This window comes from Nyctibius grandis, chromosome 18, assembly GCF_013368605.1.
Source record: "Nyctibius grandis isolate bNycGra1 chromosome 18, bNycGra1.pri, whole genome shotgun sequence".
In the NCBI taxonomy this organism is placed as follows: Eukaryota; Metazoa; Chordata; class Aves; order Nyctibiiformes; family Nyctibiidae; genus Nyctibius; species Nyctibius grandis.
In genome coordinates this window covers 7332284-7348257 of record NC_090675.1, presented here as the reverse complement: position 1 = coordinate 7348257, position 15974 = coordinate 7332284, and the positions used below count along the sequence as shown (strand labels likewise).

General features: G+C 63.0%; 1 protein-coding gene across 2 annotated transcripts in view; it reads right to left on the bottom strand.

Moving 5' to 3' along the window:
- The window catches only part of HIP1 (huntingtin interacting protein 1), a 32101-nt gene that overhangs the window by 981 nt on the left and 15146 nt on the right, over nt 1-15974 (bottom strand). For both annotated transcript variants that reach the window (XM_068415543.1, XM_068415544.1), the window contains exons 2-29: nt 12041-12104; nt 11321-11463; nt 10797-10853; nt 10231-10311; nt 9795-9871; nt 9467-9528; nt 9085-9225; nt 8537-8594; nt 7900-7975; nt 7471-7602; nt 6717-6814; nt 6471-6543; nt 5940-6123; nt 5753-5841; nt 5554-5670; nt 5361-5462; nt 4555-4749; nt 4322-4469; nt 3109-3195; nt 2895-3002; nt 2343-2479; nt 2138-2248; nt 1966-2024; nt 1739-1832; nt 1230-1330; nt 1015-1120; nt 699-822; nt 474-535 (exon numbers count right to left, since the gene is read on the bottom strand). In XM_068415543.1, the coding sequence (XP_068271644.1) occupies nt 474-535; nt 699-822; nt 1015-1120; nt 1230-1330; nt 1739-1832; nt 1966-2024; nt 2138-2248; nt 2343-2479; nt 2895-3002; nt 3109-3195; nt 4322-4469; nt 4555-4749; nt 5361-5462; nt 5554-5670; nt 5753-5841; nt 5940-6123; nt 6471-6543; nt 6717-6814; nt 7471-7602; nt 7900-7975; nt 8537-8594; nt 9085-9225; nt 9467-9528; nt 9795-9871; nt 10231-10311; nt 10797-10853; nt 11321-11463; nt 12041-12104 (2886 nt within the window). The remainder of the gene's footprint in view (nt 1-473; nt 536-698; nt 823-1014; nt 1121-1229; nt 1331-1738; nt 1833-1965; nt 2025-2137; nt 2249-2342; nt 2480-2894; nt 3003-3108; nt 3196-4321; nt 4470-4554; nt 4750-5360; nt 5463-5553; nt 5671-5752; nt 5842-5939; nt 6124-6470; nt 6544-6716; nt 6815-7470; nt 7603-7899; nt 7976-8536; nt 8595-9084; nt 9226-9466; nt 9529-9794; nt 9872-10230; nt 10312-10796; nt 10854-11320; nt 11464-12040; nt 12105-15974) is intronic.

The following is a 15974-nucleotide window of genomic DNA, read 5'->3' as shown; positions in this document are numbered from 1 at the left end:
CTGCCACAGACAGGGACACCTTCCACTAGTCCAGGTTGCTCCCAGCCCCTTCCAACCTGGCCTTGAACACTGCCAGGGAGGGGGCAGCCACAGCTTCTCTGGGCAACCTGGGCCAGTGTCTCACTACCCTCACCATGTAGAATTTCTTCCTAATATCACATCTCAATCTCCCCTCTTTCAGTTTAAAACCGTTACCCCTTGTCCTGTCGCTAGAGGGAAGGTCATGGGCTGTTGTGCCATGACGGGGACAGTGTTGGGGAAGGCTCAAGGACCAACTGCACGCAGCTCCTGGGCAAACCCATCTGTTGCCTTCACACCTTGGGCTTTCCCCAGGAGCTGGTGCTGCCTGGGGTCAGGCAGCAGGGCAGGGTGCCCCCACCCACCGCATCTGGTGCCCCCAACCCACCTCTCCCCATCAGCCTGAGCGAGGCACCAGCGGGTACGTTTCCCAAATCATGGGGGGAACCTCCTACCTGTGAGTCCATCTCCTGACGCTTGATCTGGGTGAGCGTCATGCTGGAGAAGTCCATGCTGTCTGCAAAGAAGGACACCACCAGCCCCCCTTGAGCTCCGCTCTCCAGCTCGGACCCCCGGCAGCTCCCACCATGGGATACGCAGGCCAATGCCACTGGGGCACGGCCAACTGAAGATGGCCAAGGTTTTGGGGCAGGTCTATGCTCCTGCAGCCCCACACTTACCTTTCTCCTCCACCTGCGACCTCCCAGCCTTGGTGGAAGCCACGACGCCGGCTGTCGCCTGGTTGACACCCCGGGAGGCTTGTTGGAGCTTGCAAAGGTTGGCACTGTCCTTGTCTGCCTTCACCTGCCGGGGCAGCGAGGAGGGGTGTGCTTACACCCCGCCGAGCGAGCAGAAGACCGGGCCCGTGGTTTGGGGTGACCACCCCAGGGTCACCCCAAATCACGGCCAAGGGGAGCAGAGTTGCTGCTGCCTGCTCAGGGATGGAGCATCCTGCAGGCAGCGGTGGAGGAGGCTCCCGAGGCGCTGGGCTCCTACCTTGGAGGCTGCTACCAGCTGGGCAGTGCTGGCCGCGATCTCCCGGGAACAGACCATGAGCTCCTCGAAGGTCCCCTTGCCTTGCACCACTAGGTCAGCAGCATCGCTGTGGGAGGGTAGAGAGGGGCTTGGAGTATCTTCCCGCCACCCTCGTCCCCTCCCCGTGGAGACAGCAGGACCCTGCCTCTCCCCTCTCCGGTGACGGTGGCACTTACACCATGACGGTGGCACCCCAGCCCACGGCCTTAGAGGCAGAGATGAGACCCTCGGTCCAGCGGGAATTCTTGGCGTAAAACTCCTTGGGGGACGCCGCGCCCTGCCGTGGGGAAAGGCACGGTCACGCGTTGGGGACAGGGGGGTGGCAGGGCCTGGCACCCACAAACCCCCCCTCTCGGGGGAACGGAGTAAGTCAGGGCGTCATTTAGGATGAGTGTGGGAGCTGGGGAGACACCGACCCTGGGAGGGGGCATGGGGTCCCCTGTGTGGGGAGATGAGGGACCTCTGTGACACCCTGGGGACCACAGCCAGGGTGAGACCCCGGGGCTGGGGCAGGAGCACCTGGCACCCGCTGTTGATGCCCCAACGGGCCAAGGCTCAGAGCAGCATGTCCCCAGCGAGTGCGTGGTGACCCCCGGCTGGCCAAGTGCCTGCTGCCTGTGCCCTGCCCGCACCCCTGCCCCGTGCCCTGCCCGCACCCCTGCCCGCACCCCTGCCCCCAGCTCACCCGCCCGCTCTCCACGATCTCTCTCTGGAGGTCCTTGGAGGCCAGCACCAGGACATGGATGGCTTGCATGAGGCCCGTGCAGGAGCCCAGGATCCTGCGAGACAAACCCCACTGAGCCCCGCTTGTGGGGCAGGGAGACCCCAGAGCCATGGGGCAGCTGCTCTGCCTGCGGCACCGGGCCCCATCCTGCCTGCCAGGCTCTCTCCAGTGCCCTGGCCACCGCTCACCTCTCGTTCACTTCCAGTTTGACCCCAGTGTCACCAGCCCGTGCCTTGCTCAGCATCTCCTGGTAGAGAGGGCAGAGGCTGTGCTGAGCCCCATGTGCCGTCCCGGCCCTGTGCCGGTGGTCCCGGCAGGCACGGTGCCCACGGGTGCGTCGCGGCACGCGGTGACCCTCACCTCGATGCGGGCGGCTGCTGTTTCGATGGCCGCCGCCGTCGCCGCCATCTCCTTGTCCACCAGGTCACCCAGCTCCTCCTGCTTGACGTCCAGCCCTCTGGGCCGCAGCTCCTGGGGACAGGAAGGGACGAAAGGGACCGTCCAGTGGCAGCACAGCCCCCGCCACGGCCTGACCCCATCCCACCAGCCCTCCTCGGGCACCCACCTCCCCGATGGCGCTGATCCGGCCCAGGCAGGTCATCACCGGGCTGCAGTCGGCGCCTTCCACCATCCCTGCGTCTTGCAGGGCGCTGAGGTAGCTCATGGCCTCGCTGCCACACTGCCTGCACATCTCCAGCAGCCCTGCGCGGGCACCATGAGGGGCTGGGGGGGGCGCACGTGGGGACAGAGATGCCCGGGCCCTGCCTGCCCTGGCCCCTGCCTGCCCCAGCGTCCTGCCCACCTCAGCATCCTACTTGCCCCAGCGTCCTGCCCACCCGGTCCCCTGCCTCCCTGGCCTCTGCCCACCCCAGAATCCTGCCCACCTTGGTCCCTGCCCACCCCAGCATCCTGCCCATCCCAGCATCCTGCCTCCCCCTGTCCCTGCCCACCTTGGCCCCTGCCCACCCTCACCCCTGCCCACCCCAGAATCCTGCCTGCCCCAGCATCCTACTTGCCCCAGCATCCTGCCCACCTGGTCCCCTGCCCGCTGTGGTCCCTGCCCACCCCAGCATCCCACCTGCCCCCGTCCCTGCCCGCCCCGCCGGGCAGCACTCACGGTCAGCGGGCTCCATGGGGGCCACGTGGGAGGTAGCGCTGCCCTGCACGAGGGTGTCACTGACGAGGTGGGCGAAGAGGGCCAGGCAGGGCAGCAGGGACCCCACGGCTGCGACAGGAGAGTGGGCACAAGCCTCAGCCCCAGTGGGTGCTGCCCACCTGGCCCCCGAGTGCCGGAGCTGCCCCTGTCCCCCAGCCCCTGCCCGGGGTCTCACCTGTGCGATTGGAAAGGTATTTGCTGTGTGCGTCCCGCAGCCGCCCCACGCACTCGGAGGCTGCCAGGGTCCTGGAGAGGAGGCAGTCTGCAGGCAGAGAGTCACAGAATCAACCAGGTTGGAAGAGCCCTCTGGGATCATCGAGTCCAACCGTTGCCCTGACACCACCATGTCAACTAGACCATGGCATTAAGTGCCATGTCCAGTCTTTTCTTAAACACATCCAGACATGGTGACTCCACCTGAACCTCCCCTGGCGAAGCTTGAGGCTGTGTCCTCTTGTCCTATCGCTGGTTGCCTGGGAGAAGAGGCCGACTCCCACTCTGCTACAACCTCCCTTCAGGTAGTTGTAGACTGCACTAAAGTCACCTCGGAGCCTCCTCTTCTCCAGGCTAAACACTCCCAGCTCCCTCAGCCGTTCCTTGTAGGTCAGACCCTCCAGACCCTTCCCCAGCTTGGTCACCCTCCTCTGGACTCGGTCCAACACCTCAACATCTTTCTTGAAGTGCGGGGCCCAGAACTGGACACAGGATTCAAGGTGCGGCCTCACCAGTGCCGAGTACAGAGGGATGATCCCTTCCCTAGACCGGCTGGCTACACTATTCCTGATAGAGGCCAGGATGCCATTGGCCTTCTTGGCCACCTGGGCACACTGCTGGCTCACGTTCAGCCGGCTGTTGATCAGCACCCCCAGGTCTCTTTCTAACCACTCTTCCCCCAGCCTGTAGCGCTGCATGGGGTTGTTGTGGCGCAAGTGTAAGACCCGGCACTTGTTCTTGTTGAACCTCATGCCGTTGGTCTCGGCCCATCTATCTAACCTGTCCAGATCCCTCTGTAGGGCCTTCCTACCCTCCAGCAGATCAACACTCCCACCCAGCTTGGGGTCACCTGCAAATTTACTGAGGGTGCACTCAATCCCTACGTCTAGATCATCTATAAAGATATTGAACAGCACCGGCCCCAGAACTGAGCCCTGGGGAACACCGCTAGTGACCGGCTGCCAGCTGGACTTTGCCCCATTCCCCACCACTCTCTGGGCTCAGCCATCCAGCCAGTTTTTAACCCATCGAAGAGCCCACCCATCCAAGCCCCAGGCAGCCAGTCTGTCTAGGAGGATGCTGTGGGAGACAGGCAGGGCTCAAACGCTGGGCACCCCTGCGTGCGGCACGGCCTGGAGGACGGCACGGCGTGGAGCTTTGCACGGGGATCTCACCTGCTGAGCCGGTGCAGCCGATGTGAGCGGGATCTTCCAGGCGCCCCAGGGCATCCTGCACCATGCGCTGCGCCTCCTTCGCCGTGCCCTGCAGCAGGGCGAGCTGCTCCTCGGCCAGGCGCTGCTGCAGCGCCCGCTCCCCGCTTTCCTGCCGGGCCAACGTGGGTGTCACAGCCCCCGCATCACCCCGGGGAGGGCAATGCCGGGGTATCCCGGCAGTGCCCCTTGGGTACCTTGTCTCTCAGCTGGGTCTGCAGTGTCTCCAGCTCCGTCCTGCTGCTCTCCCGCTCGCGGCTGAGCGCGTCCCGCAGCTGCTGCAGCTCGGCTTGCAGTGCCGCCATCTCCTCCCCGTGCCGCTCTGCCGCCCGGCTCAGGCTGTCCCTCTCCTGCTCCAGGCCAGCGATGCGGGTGCTCTGCTCCGCTCCCGCCTGGGTGGGCACGAAACGGCGGTCGGGGCTGCGCCGAGGGCGAACCCTCTGGTCTGGGGACTTGCTCATGGTCCAAGCTCGGACCAGCCCCACCGTCCCAGCTCGGTGCATCGCAGGTCGCATCCCTACATCACCTGCCGCCCGGCAGCACCCTTGCAGCACCGATAGCCTCGCCTGGGGCCGGCCAAGGCTCCTTGGGGAGCCTTTTTGCTTTTGTCAGTGAAAATTCGCTGTTATTATGACTGTCAGCATCCTGATGGAGTGGATGAAGGGCGCTGGCTGCTGGCCCCAGAGCCGGCTCTGCCCCATCCCCGTCCTGCTGCAGCGTCTCTGCGGCCTCACCAGGGCAGTGTAGGGGGGGAGGAGAACCTCCCTTGACCTGCTGGCCATGCTCTTCCCAATGCACCCCAGGACACCATTGGTCTTCCTGGCCCCAAGGGCACATTGTTGGCTCATGGGGAACTTGTTGTCCACCAGAACCCCCAGGTCCTTCCTGCAGAGCTGCTTTCCAGCAGGTCAGCCCCAGCCTGTACTGGTGCGTGGGGTTATTCCTCCCCAGGTGCAGGACCCTACACTTGCCTTTGTTGAATTTCATGAGGTTCCTCTCTCACCTGCGTGCTGGACTCCAGGGTGCCCTGAAGGACCTGCAGCTCCTGTCTGCTGGCTGCCAGCTCCCGCTTCAGTGTGTCCAGCACCTCTGCCTGCTCCTGAGACTGCGGGCAAGAAGAGAGGTTGCTGGCACCAGTGCCCCATGGTGGAGCCCCCCGCCCATCCCTGGTGTGTCCCCCCCTGGTCCCTACTCACCTTCCTCTGAGCCTGCTCGCTCACCCGCTGGAAGGAGTCCTCCAGCTCCTTCTTCTCCCGCTCCACGTCCCCCTGGGCTTGCCTGGCCACTGTCACCTGCTTGGTCACCTCTGCATTCTGGTGACAGCAGAGAGGGAGCTCAGTGACTCCCGGTGTCAGGGGGCACGGCTGGGAAAGGGGATGTCGGGGGGGGTTTCACCTTCCGCAGCAGGTCGGCGTGGTTCTGCACCAGCTCGCTGTACTTCTCCTTCAGCTTGCTGTAGCGCTGCTCGTTGGCCTGCGCCCGCCCTGCCACGTGCGCGGGGGACACCCAGGTGAGCACCCAGGACCCCCACCCCGGGGCTCACCCCCACACCCCAAGCCGGGCGCCGGCTGTCCCCACTCACTTTCGATCTCCGTCAGGCTCCTCTGCGCCTTCTCCGTGTCCTCCCGCTGCTTCTTCAGCTCCTCGAGCTCGGCGCGCAGGAACTCGCTCTCGTCCTGCGCCTGCTGCTTCAGGTGCCGCTGCTCGGCCAGCTCGGCCTCCAGCTCGCTGGCCCGGCCGCGCAGCTGCACCGCGCCCCGGGAGCTCTGCGGGGACGGGTAGCTCCCGGAGCCGTCCGGTGGCCACCCCGTGGGTAACATCCCGCAGAGCCCCAAATGCAGCACTGAGGGTGCTGGGCAGTGAGCCTGGGCCCCCTCCCCGGGCAGGGACACAGCCCCCCCGCTCCGGTACTCCTGGGGACCCCCGTATGGCTGCGCCAGGGATGCAAAAGCCATCGGGGACAGGGCAGGACAGACAGACAGGGTCACCGCCGTGCCCACCCAGGGACACAGCCACCAGCGCCATTCCCAGCGTGAGCCGCCGGGTCTCACCCCGTCCCTGGCCTGCCACCCAGGTGCTCACTGCATGACACCACCGGACGGCTGTCACCCACCTCGGCCTTGAAGTTCTCCAGCTCCTCCTTCAGGGCTGCGATCTCCCCATAAAGCTGCTCGATTAACCGGTCCCTGCGAAGGAGAGACACTGGGTGCATCCTCAGTGCCACCAGCCATGCCGGTGCCACGGGAGGGGAGGTGTCCCTTGTGCCACAGCAGCCTGGCAGGCGGCTGCGGTGCTGTGCTGGGGAGGGAGCTTCTGGTCCGACCCCGGTGGCCTCCGCGGCATCCCCGGGACTGCTCACTTGTCATCCTTGTTCATCCCGTTCTGGCTGTTGAAGTTGAAGGGGTCGCTGCTGAAAGAGCTGCCGAAGATGTCGTCGAACTTATTGTCAAACAGGCTCTGTGGGGAGAGCAGCATGGACCTGGAGTGAACCCACCACCACCCCGGGAGCCCTCGTCCCCTCCGTGTCCCCGATGACACCCCCGAGCCAGCCCATGTGCGGGCGGGGCTGCCGCCTGCTCCTGCTGCCTGGACACGGGGGCTGGATCCACCCGCTGCTCCCAGGGCATTGAATGTGTTGAACATGTTGAACACGGAGCATCTCTGGTCCGTTCCCACCTAACTTCCAGGGTGGGGAAGATCCCCAAAGCCATGTCACCACACGCCCCTTCCCCTCCCGAAACGCTCAGCGCCTGGGGACAACCCTTGGTGGAGAAGGGCGTCAAGACCTAATGCAACTGAAGACCCAATGCAAGCTGTAGGGTGATGCTGGGAAGCCAAACATCTCCAGCCAGCCGTCACTGGAGGGCACCAAACCACTAAGAGAAGCACCGGGAGATTAATTCAGCCTGGCTCAGACCTAGCAGCACCCACACGCGACACCCAGCACCCACACGCCCCACCGCAGCGATGCTCCCCAGTGCCCAAGTCCATCCCCACTGTCTCAGCCCCCACCATGGCATGGTTTTGGAGAAATAACCCCAGTCTTGGAGCCGAAGGGCACCCACTGTCCCCTCCGCAGCCCCATGGGCATGGGCAGCCCCGCAGTGGCTCACCTGTGAGGCAGTGTCCATCTCCACCAGGTCTGTGATGGGCTCGCTGTCGGGTGAGGATGCCTCGGCGGGGATGACCACCACGGGGCTGATGTGCTCCGACAGCGCTGAGGCGCGCAGGAAATTGGGAGGGTTCTGGGGAGGGAGGGGAGCACGGACCGGCACTGCCGACAGAGCCAGGACCCATAGGGATGGAGCCAGGACCCACGGAGATGGATCCCAGCAAGGGCTGAGGGTCGGTGCGAGAGGGGATCCCACCCAGGGAGGGATCAAGGATGACCCTCAGGCTCCATAAACCCATTGCCACCAGCCCCAGGAAGCCAGGCAAGGTGGCAGGTGACCCTTTTTGGACACTCTCCCAGTGCCACCAGCCCCATTGCTGGTGGCCATGGGGACAGCAAGCGTGGGGACCAGGGACCACAGGGGTCTCACCTCTGGCAGCTGCGGGATCTGAATCAGCCGCTTGAAGTACTGGAGGTTGCTGGAGCGGTAGAAGAGGTCCTTCAGCCTGCAAGGGGCAGGGAATGGTTAGGGATGGCTCTTGCCCAACCCAGACATCCCACCCCAAATATGGGTAGCTTCAATCCCTCGCCTGGCTCCAGGAGGGTGTCACCGGGCCACCGCGCTGTGCCGGAGGGGACAGTAGTGTGTGCTGCCACCAAACCCATGGTGGGTCCTGGGAAGACCCCATCACCAGCCTCCCACCTCTAGCAAAAACTGGCTACTGGAGGCTTTCTCCCATAAACCCAGGACCTGATGAGCAGAGAGGACCTAAAACTTGAGCAACCTGATCTAGTGGAAGACATCCCTGCCCATGGACTAGATGATCTTCAAAGGTCCCTTCCAACCCAAATCATTCTGTGAGTCTATGATAATTCGATAGCTGCGGATTAGCCGAGCAGAGTGGCTGTCCTGGAGGAAGCTCTGGGCAGAGCCGACAGGTCGAAGCGGGCTGGATTTCAGAGACCCAAGCAGCTCTGGCGTCCCCCCGCGCTCCCTCTGCCCCAGGAGCACCCCCGGAGCATCACCGGTGCCAGGGAGAGCCAGCGCCCCGGGTCTGGGCACTTACTTTCTGAACTGCTCCAGGAAGCGATCCCGGTGGCCCTGCAGCGTATCTGCCGGCAGACCTGGAAGAAGCAGCGAGGAGAAACGTCACCGGGGGGGTCTCCCATGCCGTGAAGGAGCATGGGATCAAGGGACAACCCATCGGCACAGCCACGTGGGGATGGGGCTTTCCCAGAGATGGCCACCCTCCTCCTGGGGTCTGAGTGCTCCAGGCTCAGCGGTCCCGCTGCAGGAGGGGATCACGTCCCCCTGCCCCAGATACCCCCAAGGCAGCGAGCTGGTGTCCAGGCAGCTGCCACCACAATTCGAGGTCCTGGAGGATGTGGGTTTTGCAGCCAGTGGCTGCCCAAAGCTTGGGGAGCTCCAGGTGGGCACCAGGAGGGGCGTGGGGCAGGGCAGGCTCCTAGGACAGCTCGGTGCCCCAGTGCTTGCACCTCCTTGTCCCTTGTCCTGGTGACACCCTTCACCCCCCAAAAAGTCTGGGAAGGAGCAGGGTGGTGACCCCCAGTGTCCCCCGCCCTTGCCCGAGGTGGAGGTGCCAGGGACACTCACAGGAGTGAAGCTTGAAGAGCAGCTTGACGGTGTAGTCGTAGAGGTGGCTGCAGTCCAGGATGACCTGGATGAGCGGGGCCAGGCGGCACTGCCCCGCGGCCGTCACCGACACTGAGCGCGACATGTCCAGGGAACCGAACACTGCGGGGAAGGAGCGCGGCATCAGGCTCCGGCTTACAAGCACAAATACCACGTGCAGGATCTTGCACTTGGCCTTGTTGAATTTCATGCGGTTTGCACAGGTAAATTCAGGTGTAGTGTTCAGAAAAGAGATGAGCTGTGACGCTCTCAGACGGCATCCTTCCCAGAGCCCCCCCACAACACAGCTCAGCCCCCGCGGACCCCCCACCCCAATCTCTGGCAGGGCAGCGCAGGGGCTTACCCATCTGGAAGAGGTTCAGCTCACACTCCAGGTAGTCAAACATCTCCACTGTCAGCTGAAAACTAAGGAAAAAGGAATGAGGAGGGTCGGGGAGTGTCCCCGTGGCCACCCATGGGCCCCAAACAGTGCCAGGTGCCACCCCAGAGGGATGAGTGGGGGCTCCGGCGTGGAGCAGCCTTGCCCGGAGGCTCTGCCCGCTCCCAGCACCCATGGCAGGGGTGGGGGGAAGGTCCCATGCCCGGCTCGCTCGTGCTGCCGGTGAGGTTGGGCAGCACCGTGCCACCCTGCCCGCATCCGCCCTCCTCCCTCGCCTCTGCCCCACGCTCACAAATTATTGACGTCGTTCTCGCCCGCCTCGTCGAGCTGCCGGTCCGACATCTGGAGGTTGCCGGGGAAGCGGGGATTCTGCGTAGGGAAACGGGAGTGGGGAAAGGCTTTGGGAGGATCTCCTGCTCCGGCCACAGCTCTGGGAGCACCAGGGCTGCCGATCCGGCCGGCGGCCTCGGTGCAAGGGACTGGGATGGCTCTTTGGACGCGCTGAGGGAGCGATGCAGGGGAAAAAGGGGGCGAACACGAGGACTGCGGAGCCCCGGGTGACGGCAGCATCCCCAGTCCATGGGGTCTGTTTCTCCCCAGCAAGAAAAGCCAATTCTCCCTGGGCTCAGAAATATGCTGAGCAGGGAGGAGATGGGGCCACCAGCTCATGCATGGGCTGGAGGGGAAGGAGCCGGTGTCTGCGGCCGTGGGGATGGGACGATGCTCACCTTGGTGTGAAACTCCATCTTGGTTCTCAGCAGTTTGAGGTAGATGCTGCAGAGTTGTCCGTAGCCCTCGCTCAGGTGGCCCTGGGGATGCCAAAAACCTGTTGAGACCTGGTGCAGGCTGTGAAAAAGCCTTCTCCCCTTGCAGCACGAATGATCCCTCCTTCATCCTCCCCAAAACCAGAGCCAAAACCCCCCTTGCCGGCACATGGGCTGCAGGCTGGCTTGTGGCAAACACGCTGAAAGGATTTGGTCAAGACCTTCTCATCACCTTCTCTGAGGGTTTCAATGCTGTGTTTGACCATCAGAGCTGAGTTTTACCAGGTTTTGCCATAAAATAGGAAGGAGGCATTTGATTTTGGTGGAAGAGGGTATCATCGACCACAACCACAAACCCAGCCCACAGAGGTCACGACAGCCACGGCTGAGCATCTACCCAGCCTTCAGAGCTTGGTTCCTCCTGGGTGACACCACCATTCAAGCCAACACCACCCCCAGCCCCACTGGGGCACCGGGAGCTGCCGAGGGACTCCCGGGGTGTCCCCACCGTGGTGGGGTTGGCCGCTTACCCACATCCTGCTCATGTCGCTCAGCTCGTTCTTGTATCTCACAGAGTCTTTCAGGACCTGGAGGAACAACGATGGAAATAAGCAGGCAGAGCAGCAGGACAAGGCGTTGCTGTACTCAGAGCTGGCAACTGGGGAGAGGAATGGGAGGTCTTGACCCGTTCCCAACCCTGCAGCCTGCCGGTGGCGTCACTGCTGCCAGCCCCAGAGTGCCTCAGTTTCCCCAGCCACACACGGGGCAGGAGGATCCTTGCTCATGGCTCCCACATTGATGCTGAGAAGTTTCCTCCAGCACTGGGGTTTGTAGAGCAGGGGAGGTTGAGGGCAGAGCAGCACTGGGAAAGTGCGGAGGGTCTTCCACAGGAAAGCTCAGGCAAAGCGAGCAGGGGGGTGTCCCTGTGCTGGTCCCCAGCCAGGACTGACCCCCAGGAGGGCACCGACCCGCCAGCATCTCCCACCACCCTGCGCAGCCCCGCGGGGAAAAGGATTTGGCCCTAGAGGGGCCAAACCGAGCCCATGGCACTCACGTTCGAGTGGCCGTCCCGGAGGAGCTTGTGGAAGACATGGCAGAACTTCCAGCAGAGCACGGCATTGCCCGACAGCGGCAGACGGTTCACCACCGACCAGAAGGTCTGTGCCCCCTTCTCGTGGTGTGTGCCCAGGATGCACGGTGGCGGCTGGTCAAGGAAACGCTCCTCTCCCCTTCAGCGGTGATGGAGAGTGGCCACCCCGAAGCCGGCTGGTACCCACAGAGCCCAGGGGGCGCCAGGCCACTGTGGGGAGCTGATAAGCTGCCAAGCCCAGGCACATGCTGTCCCCAAGGGTGGCACACGCTGTCCCCAAGGGTGGCACACACCGTCCCCTCTCCTCCAGCCCCACACCACCGCTCCGGGAGCACTGCAGCACGCTCAGGGCTGGGGCTGTGCCTCTGCCGTGCCGGGATGCTGGGGATCCTTTGGGGATTGAGCATCCTCAGCCCTGGAACACAACCTGCTGCGGGCATCTCCCCTCCCAGGGGATGGCACCCACTGACAAGACACAGCTGCAGCAGCAGGAGCAGGGACCCGGTGCCGTGCCAGAAAAACCCCAACCATCACGGAGACCCCCCCAGGGTCCCCTCCAGCCACCCTCAGCACCCAGCTTGGCCTGGCTCTCCCCATGCACCGCCTTGTCGCCGCCCCTTTTCCGGGCGGCCCCGGCCCCGCTCCCACGCTCGCTTGTCCCACGGCCAGCTACGGGAAGGATATTTCTGGCGTGTTTCTCCTTGACAGCCACTTCCTGCGCGTTAATAGCCTTATTGATGCTGACGGTCTGCAAAAGAGAAGCGGTGGAGGGGGTGAGATGGGAAGGGTTCGGGGTCCCCCCTGATCCCTCCCCCATCACCCGCCGAGACCCCCCCGGCTCTGCCGGCACCTGTCAGTGGCTGGGTCCCATCCAGGTCCCCAGCCCCCTGCTCGTGCCAGCTGGATGCTGCCCCTCGCCTTTGTGGGACAGGGTTGGCATCCGCTAGGTTCAGCTGCTGCCAGGACTCTGCATAATAACGATGCAAGGAAAGCAGCGACCACAAAGGACCCTCTCCTGCCCTCGGGGCAGTGGGACGGGCAAAATCCTCCCCTGCCCTTCGAGCCGGCGGCTCCTACTCTGCTTTTGGGGTGGGCTGAGTGGAGTGGGTGTTTTAGGGGGCACGAGGAATCTGGCAGTGGGACGGCAAGACCACTGTACGCTTGCCTGGCACCTGCTCTGTGGGGATCCCGCTGCCGAGTGAAGAAACCGTCCGACTTGACACTGCCCAAAGTAGCTAATTACTGATACAAACCAATTAAACCAGTGGGTTTAATCCCAGTGCCTTCCTCACTGCAACCCTTCTCGCCCTCTCCGAGCCAGCCCCACTACGGCTCCATCACGACCGACTCCGATGCCTCTGTGCTGAGTGGGGCTGGGGGAGCCCAAGGACACCAGCCACGGGCACCCCACGTACGGCTGGGCACGGCCCGAACCCCCAGCGCTGACCTCGACCCACCTCCCCACAAAGTCCCTCTGCCACCAAAGCATCCGCCAGCTGGAGCGAGGACAACGTGCCGAAGGGCTGAGACAGCTCCTGGTCTCACCCACAGCTGCCACTGCACCCCCATCCCAGGGCTGAGCACCCCCTTAGCTGGGTCCTCATGTCCCATTATGAACCAGTTCTGCTGGGGAGACGCTGCTACTCGCTCTGGCCGCTCTCGAGCGGAGCCGGTCCCTGCAGCCCCATGGTGTTCACAGCCCCATCCTGATGGTGCTGGCTCTGCCGGGGACCACGGCGGGGCTCCACCTGCTCACCACCAGGTTGCTGCTTACTGGTGGCCATGGAGGTGACCAGTAAAGACCACGGAGGTGACCATAGAAGTGACCAGTAAGGACCACGGAGGTGACCATGGAGGTGACCAGTAAGGACCACGGAGGTGACCAAACAAGTGACCAGTAAGGACCATGGAGGTGACCATGGAGGTCACCAGCAAGACACAGGAGGCTCATTTTGGGGTGGCAGGGGACCCGGATCGCCATCTGCAAGGCACGAGCATTCTGGTCCAGCAGCAGGCTGGATGCAGACCAGAACCTGCATCTTAGCATGGTTTTAAGGAGAGCTGAAAGAAACCTGACCCCATCCGACGACCCTTCCTGAGGGGCTGGATGGAGGCAAGCAGGTTCCTAAGGACCAAGGGTGGGAGCCACCTTTGCAGCTCTAGCCGTCCCCGCAACCGCAGACCCTTGTCATTTATGAAAACCATAAAATAAAATTCAGCATTAAAAAAAATCCCAACAAAATCCTCAGGAAAGCGCCTCTGCCAGCACGTGACGCCTGTGTCCCAACAGCCAGTGGTGACACATGCCACGGCTCCAGCTCCAGGTGCAGCTTGTCCACGTCCAAAACCCCAGTCCATAGGCAGGATGGTCATGACGAGCCACCCGGCACGGCGAGGAGTGCCAGGACTGGCGTTGAAACACGCGTCTCGCCTTGAAATGGGAGTCTTGGACCACAAGTGACACGTGTCCACTCCCCTGTCCTTGAATGACCGGACAGGGGTACCAGAGGGACGCAGCACCGGGGGCTGCCGCGTCCCTGGGACAGCTGGAAATGGAGCTCCCAGTTGAAGTGCTGTTTCCTGGCAGCTTTTCCTGGTGAAGCACGGACACGCTTTGCCAGCTGAAGACTCAGTAGATGCCCAAACCACCGGCCAGCGGCTCCGGCACTGCCCGCGCCAGCAACCCGGAGGAGCCCGGGGCAGCGGCGAGGGACCACGGCTGCAAGTGTCACCTCCAGGGGACAAGCGGGGTCGGGGAGGGTGACAGCGGCATATGCTCCTGTCCATGAGTTTTGGCTGCGAAACTGGGTCAAGAAGGAGGGAAATTTGGGGTTGCCTTGAAGGAAAGCTCCGAGCTCTTTGCCACGGAGAGGGTCTTTCACCCTGACCCGCAGGCGCTGCTTCCCGACACCATCCGGCACCTACAGCTGATTGTATTTTAATTGTAATTTAATTATGAGCTTCCACAGCACAAGGGTTGTTTCCAACCTGCCAGGCCACGAGCGCGTCCTTGGCAGCGCCGCAGGCCCGGCTCCGGTTTCCTGCCGACGGAGGGATGTCACCCCCCGGTCCCTGCACCCACGTGGGCACCCAAAGGGCTCCTGTCCCGCTGCTGCCCCCCCCAGCACCGGGAGTGGGGCAGGGGACCGGGCCAGGCGGGGGGCAGCCAGGCCCTGCCTCCAGCCGCACACCCTTCCCCGCCACCGGGAAAGGAAACCCGCGTGTTTCCTCTTGTGCAACGGGAAGGAAGCGAGAGGAGAGGCCGGCGGGGCCCGGCTTGCCCGGCGCGAGCTGCGAGAGGGTGACGCTGCCACGCCGGCCTCCCCCAGCAGGGCCACGGGGCCGGAGCATGGGGTAGCGCCCGGGGCAGGGCTGGGCCGTGGGCGCTCTGCCCAGGCTGGGCAAGTGGCACCACCACAGCCATGAGCACCGTTAACGCTGTGAGCACCGGTAATGCAGCGAGCACTGAGCACCAGTAACACCGGTAACACTGTGAGCACTGAGCACCGTAACACTGCAAGCGCTGGTAACTCCGCGAGCACCAGTAATGCCACAAGCACTGAGCACTGGTAACACCGCGAGGACCAGTAACGCTGCAAGCACTGGTAATGCCTCAAACACTGGTAACGCTGCGAGGACCAGTAACGTCGTGAGCACCAGTAACGCTGTGAGCACTGTAATGCCTCAAACACTGGTAATGCTGCGAGGACCAGTAACGTCGTGAGCACTGAGCACCGTAACGCTGCAAGCACTGGTAACGCCGCAAGCACCAGTAACGCTGCGAGCACCAGTAATGCCATGAGCACTGAGCACCAGAAACGCTGCAAGCATTGGTAATGCCACAAGCACCAGTAACGCCGCGAGCACCAGTAGCGTTTCAAGCACCTCTTGAGTGGGGCAAGGAAACCCCACCACCACTAGCACGGGAAGGCTCAGGCCATTCCGGGGAGGAGCAGGGTCAGGTAACACAGAGCAGGGACCGAGAACCACTTTACACACGTGCACACCCTCATCCTCCTGACAGATCTCCCCAAATTACGCTCTCAGTCTCCTCTGAATTGCAAATCTCCCGTCTGTGCGGCGGCGAAGAGCCCTGAGCTCTGCTCAGGAGCTGCCCGGCGCCTTCCCGCTCCTCTTTTCATTTCCAAAAGGAAATGAGCGTTGATTAAAAGAATCCAGAGCTATTGCAAATTATTTGGAGAAACTGAGTAAGTCGCAGCGCAAATCCTCTTAGTAACGCTCCCTCATTTCTCCTTAATTCCTTTCTATAAATGGAGAGCTGGGACAGACCATACCTCTGGAAAACCGCTCGCAACCAAGCCCTGCAGACGCTTGGGGCGGGGAAGCGAGCGAGCAGGGAGACCTGACTACAAGAAGCCTGGAAAAAAAAAACAATCCATGAGCTTAATTAAAATGCAAATCCCAGCGTAGCAAAGCTTCGCTCCGGCCCCGGAGGCGTGCGGGACACTGGGGTGCGGGCAAAGTTTTCAGAGAGCACCCATCTCTCTTTAAACATCACTCAGCGACAGCAGCTAAAAGCAAATCCCAGCCTCGCTGGGGCTCAGGAAAGGTTTTGCTCCAGCAAAATCCCAAAGCAAAGCCAGCTGGATAACGCCGG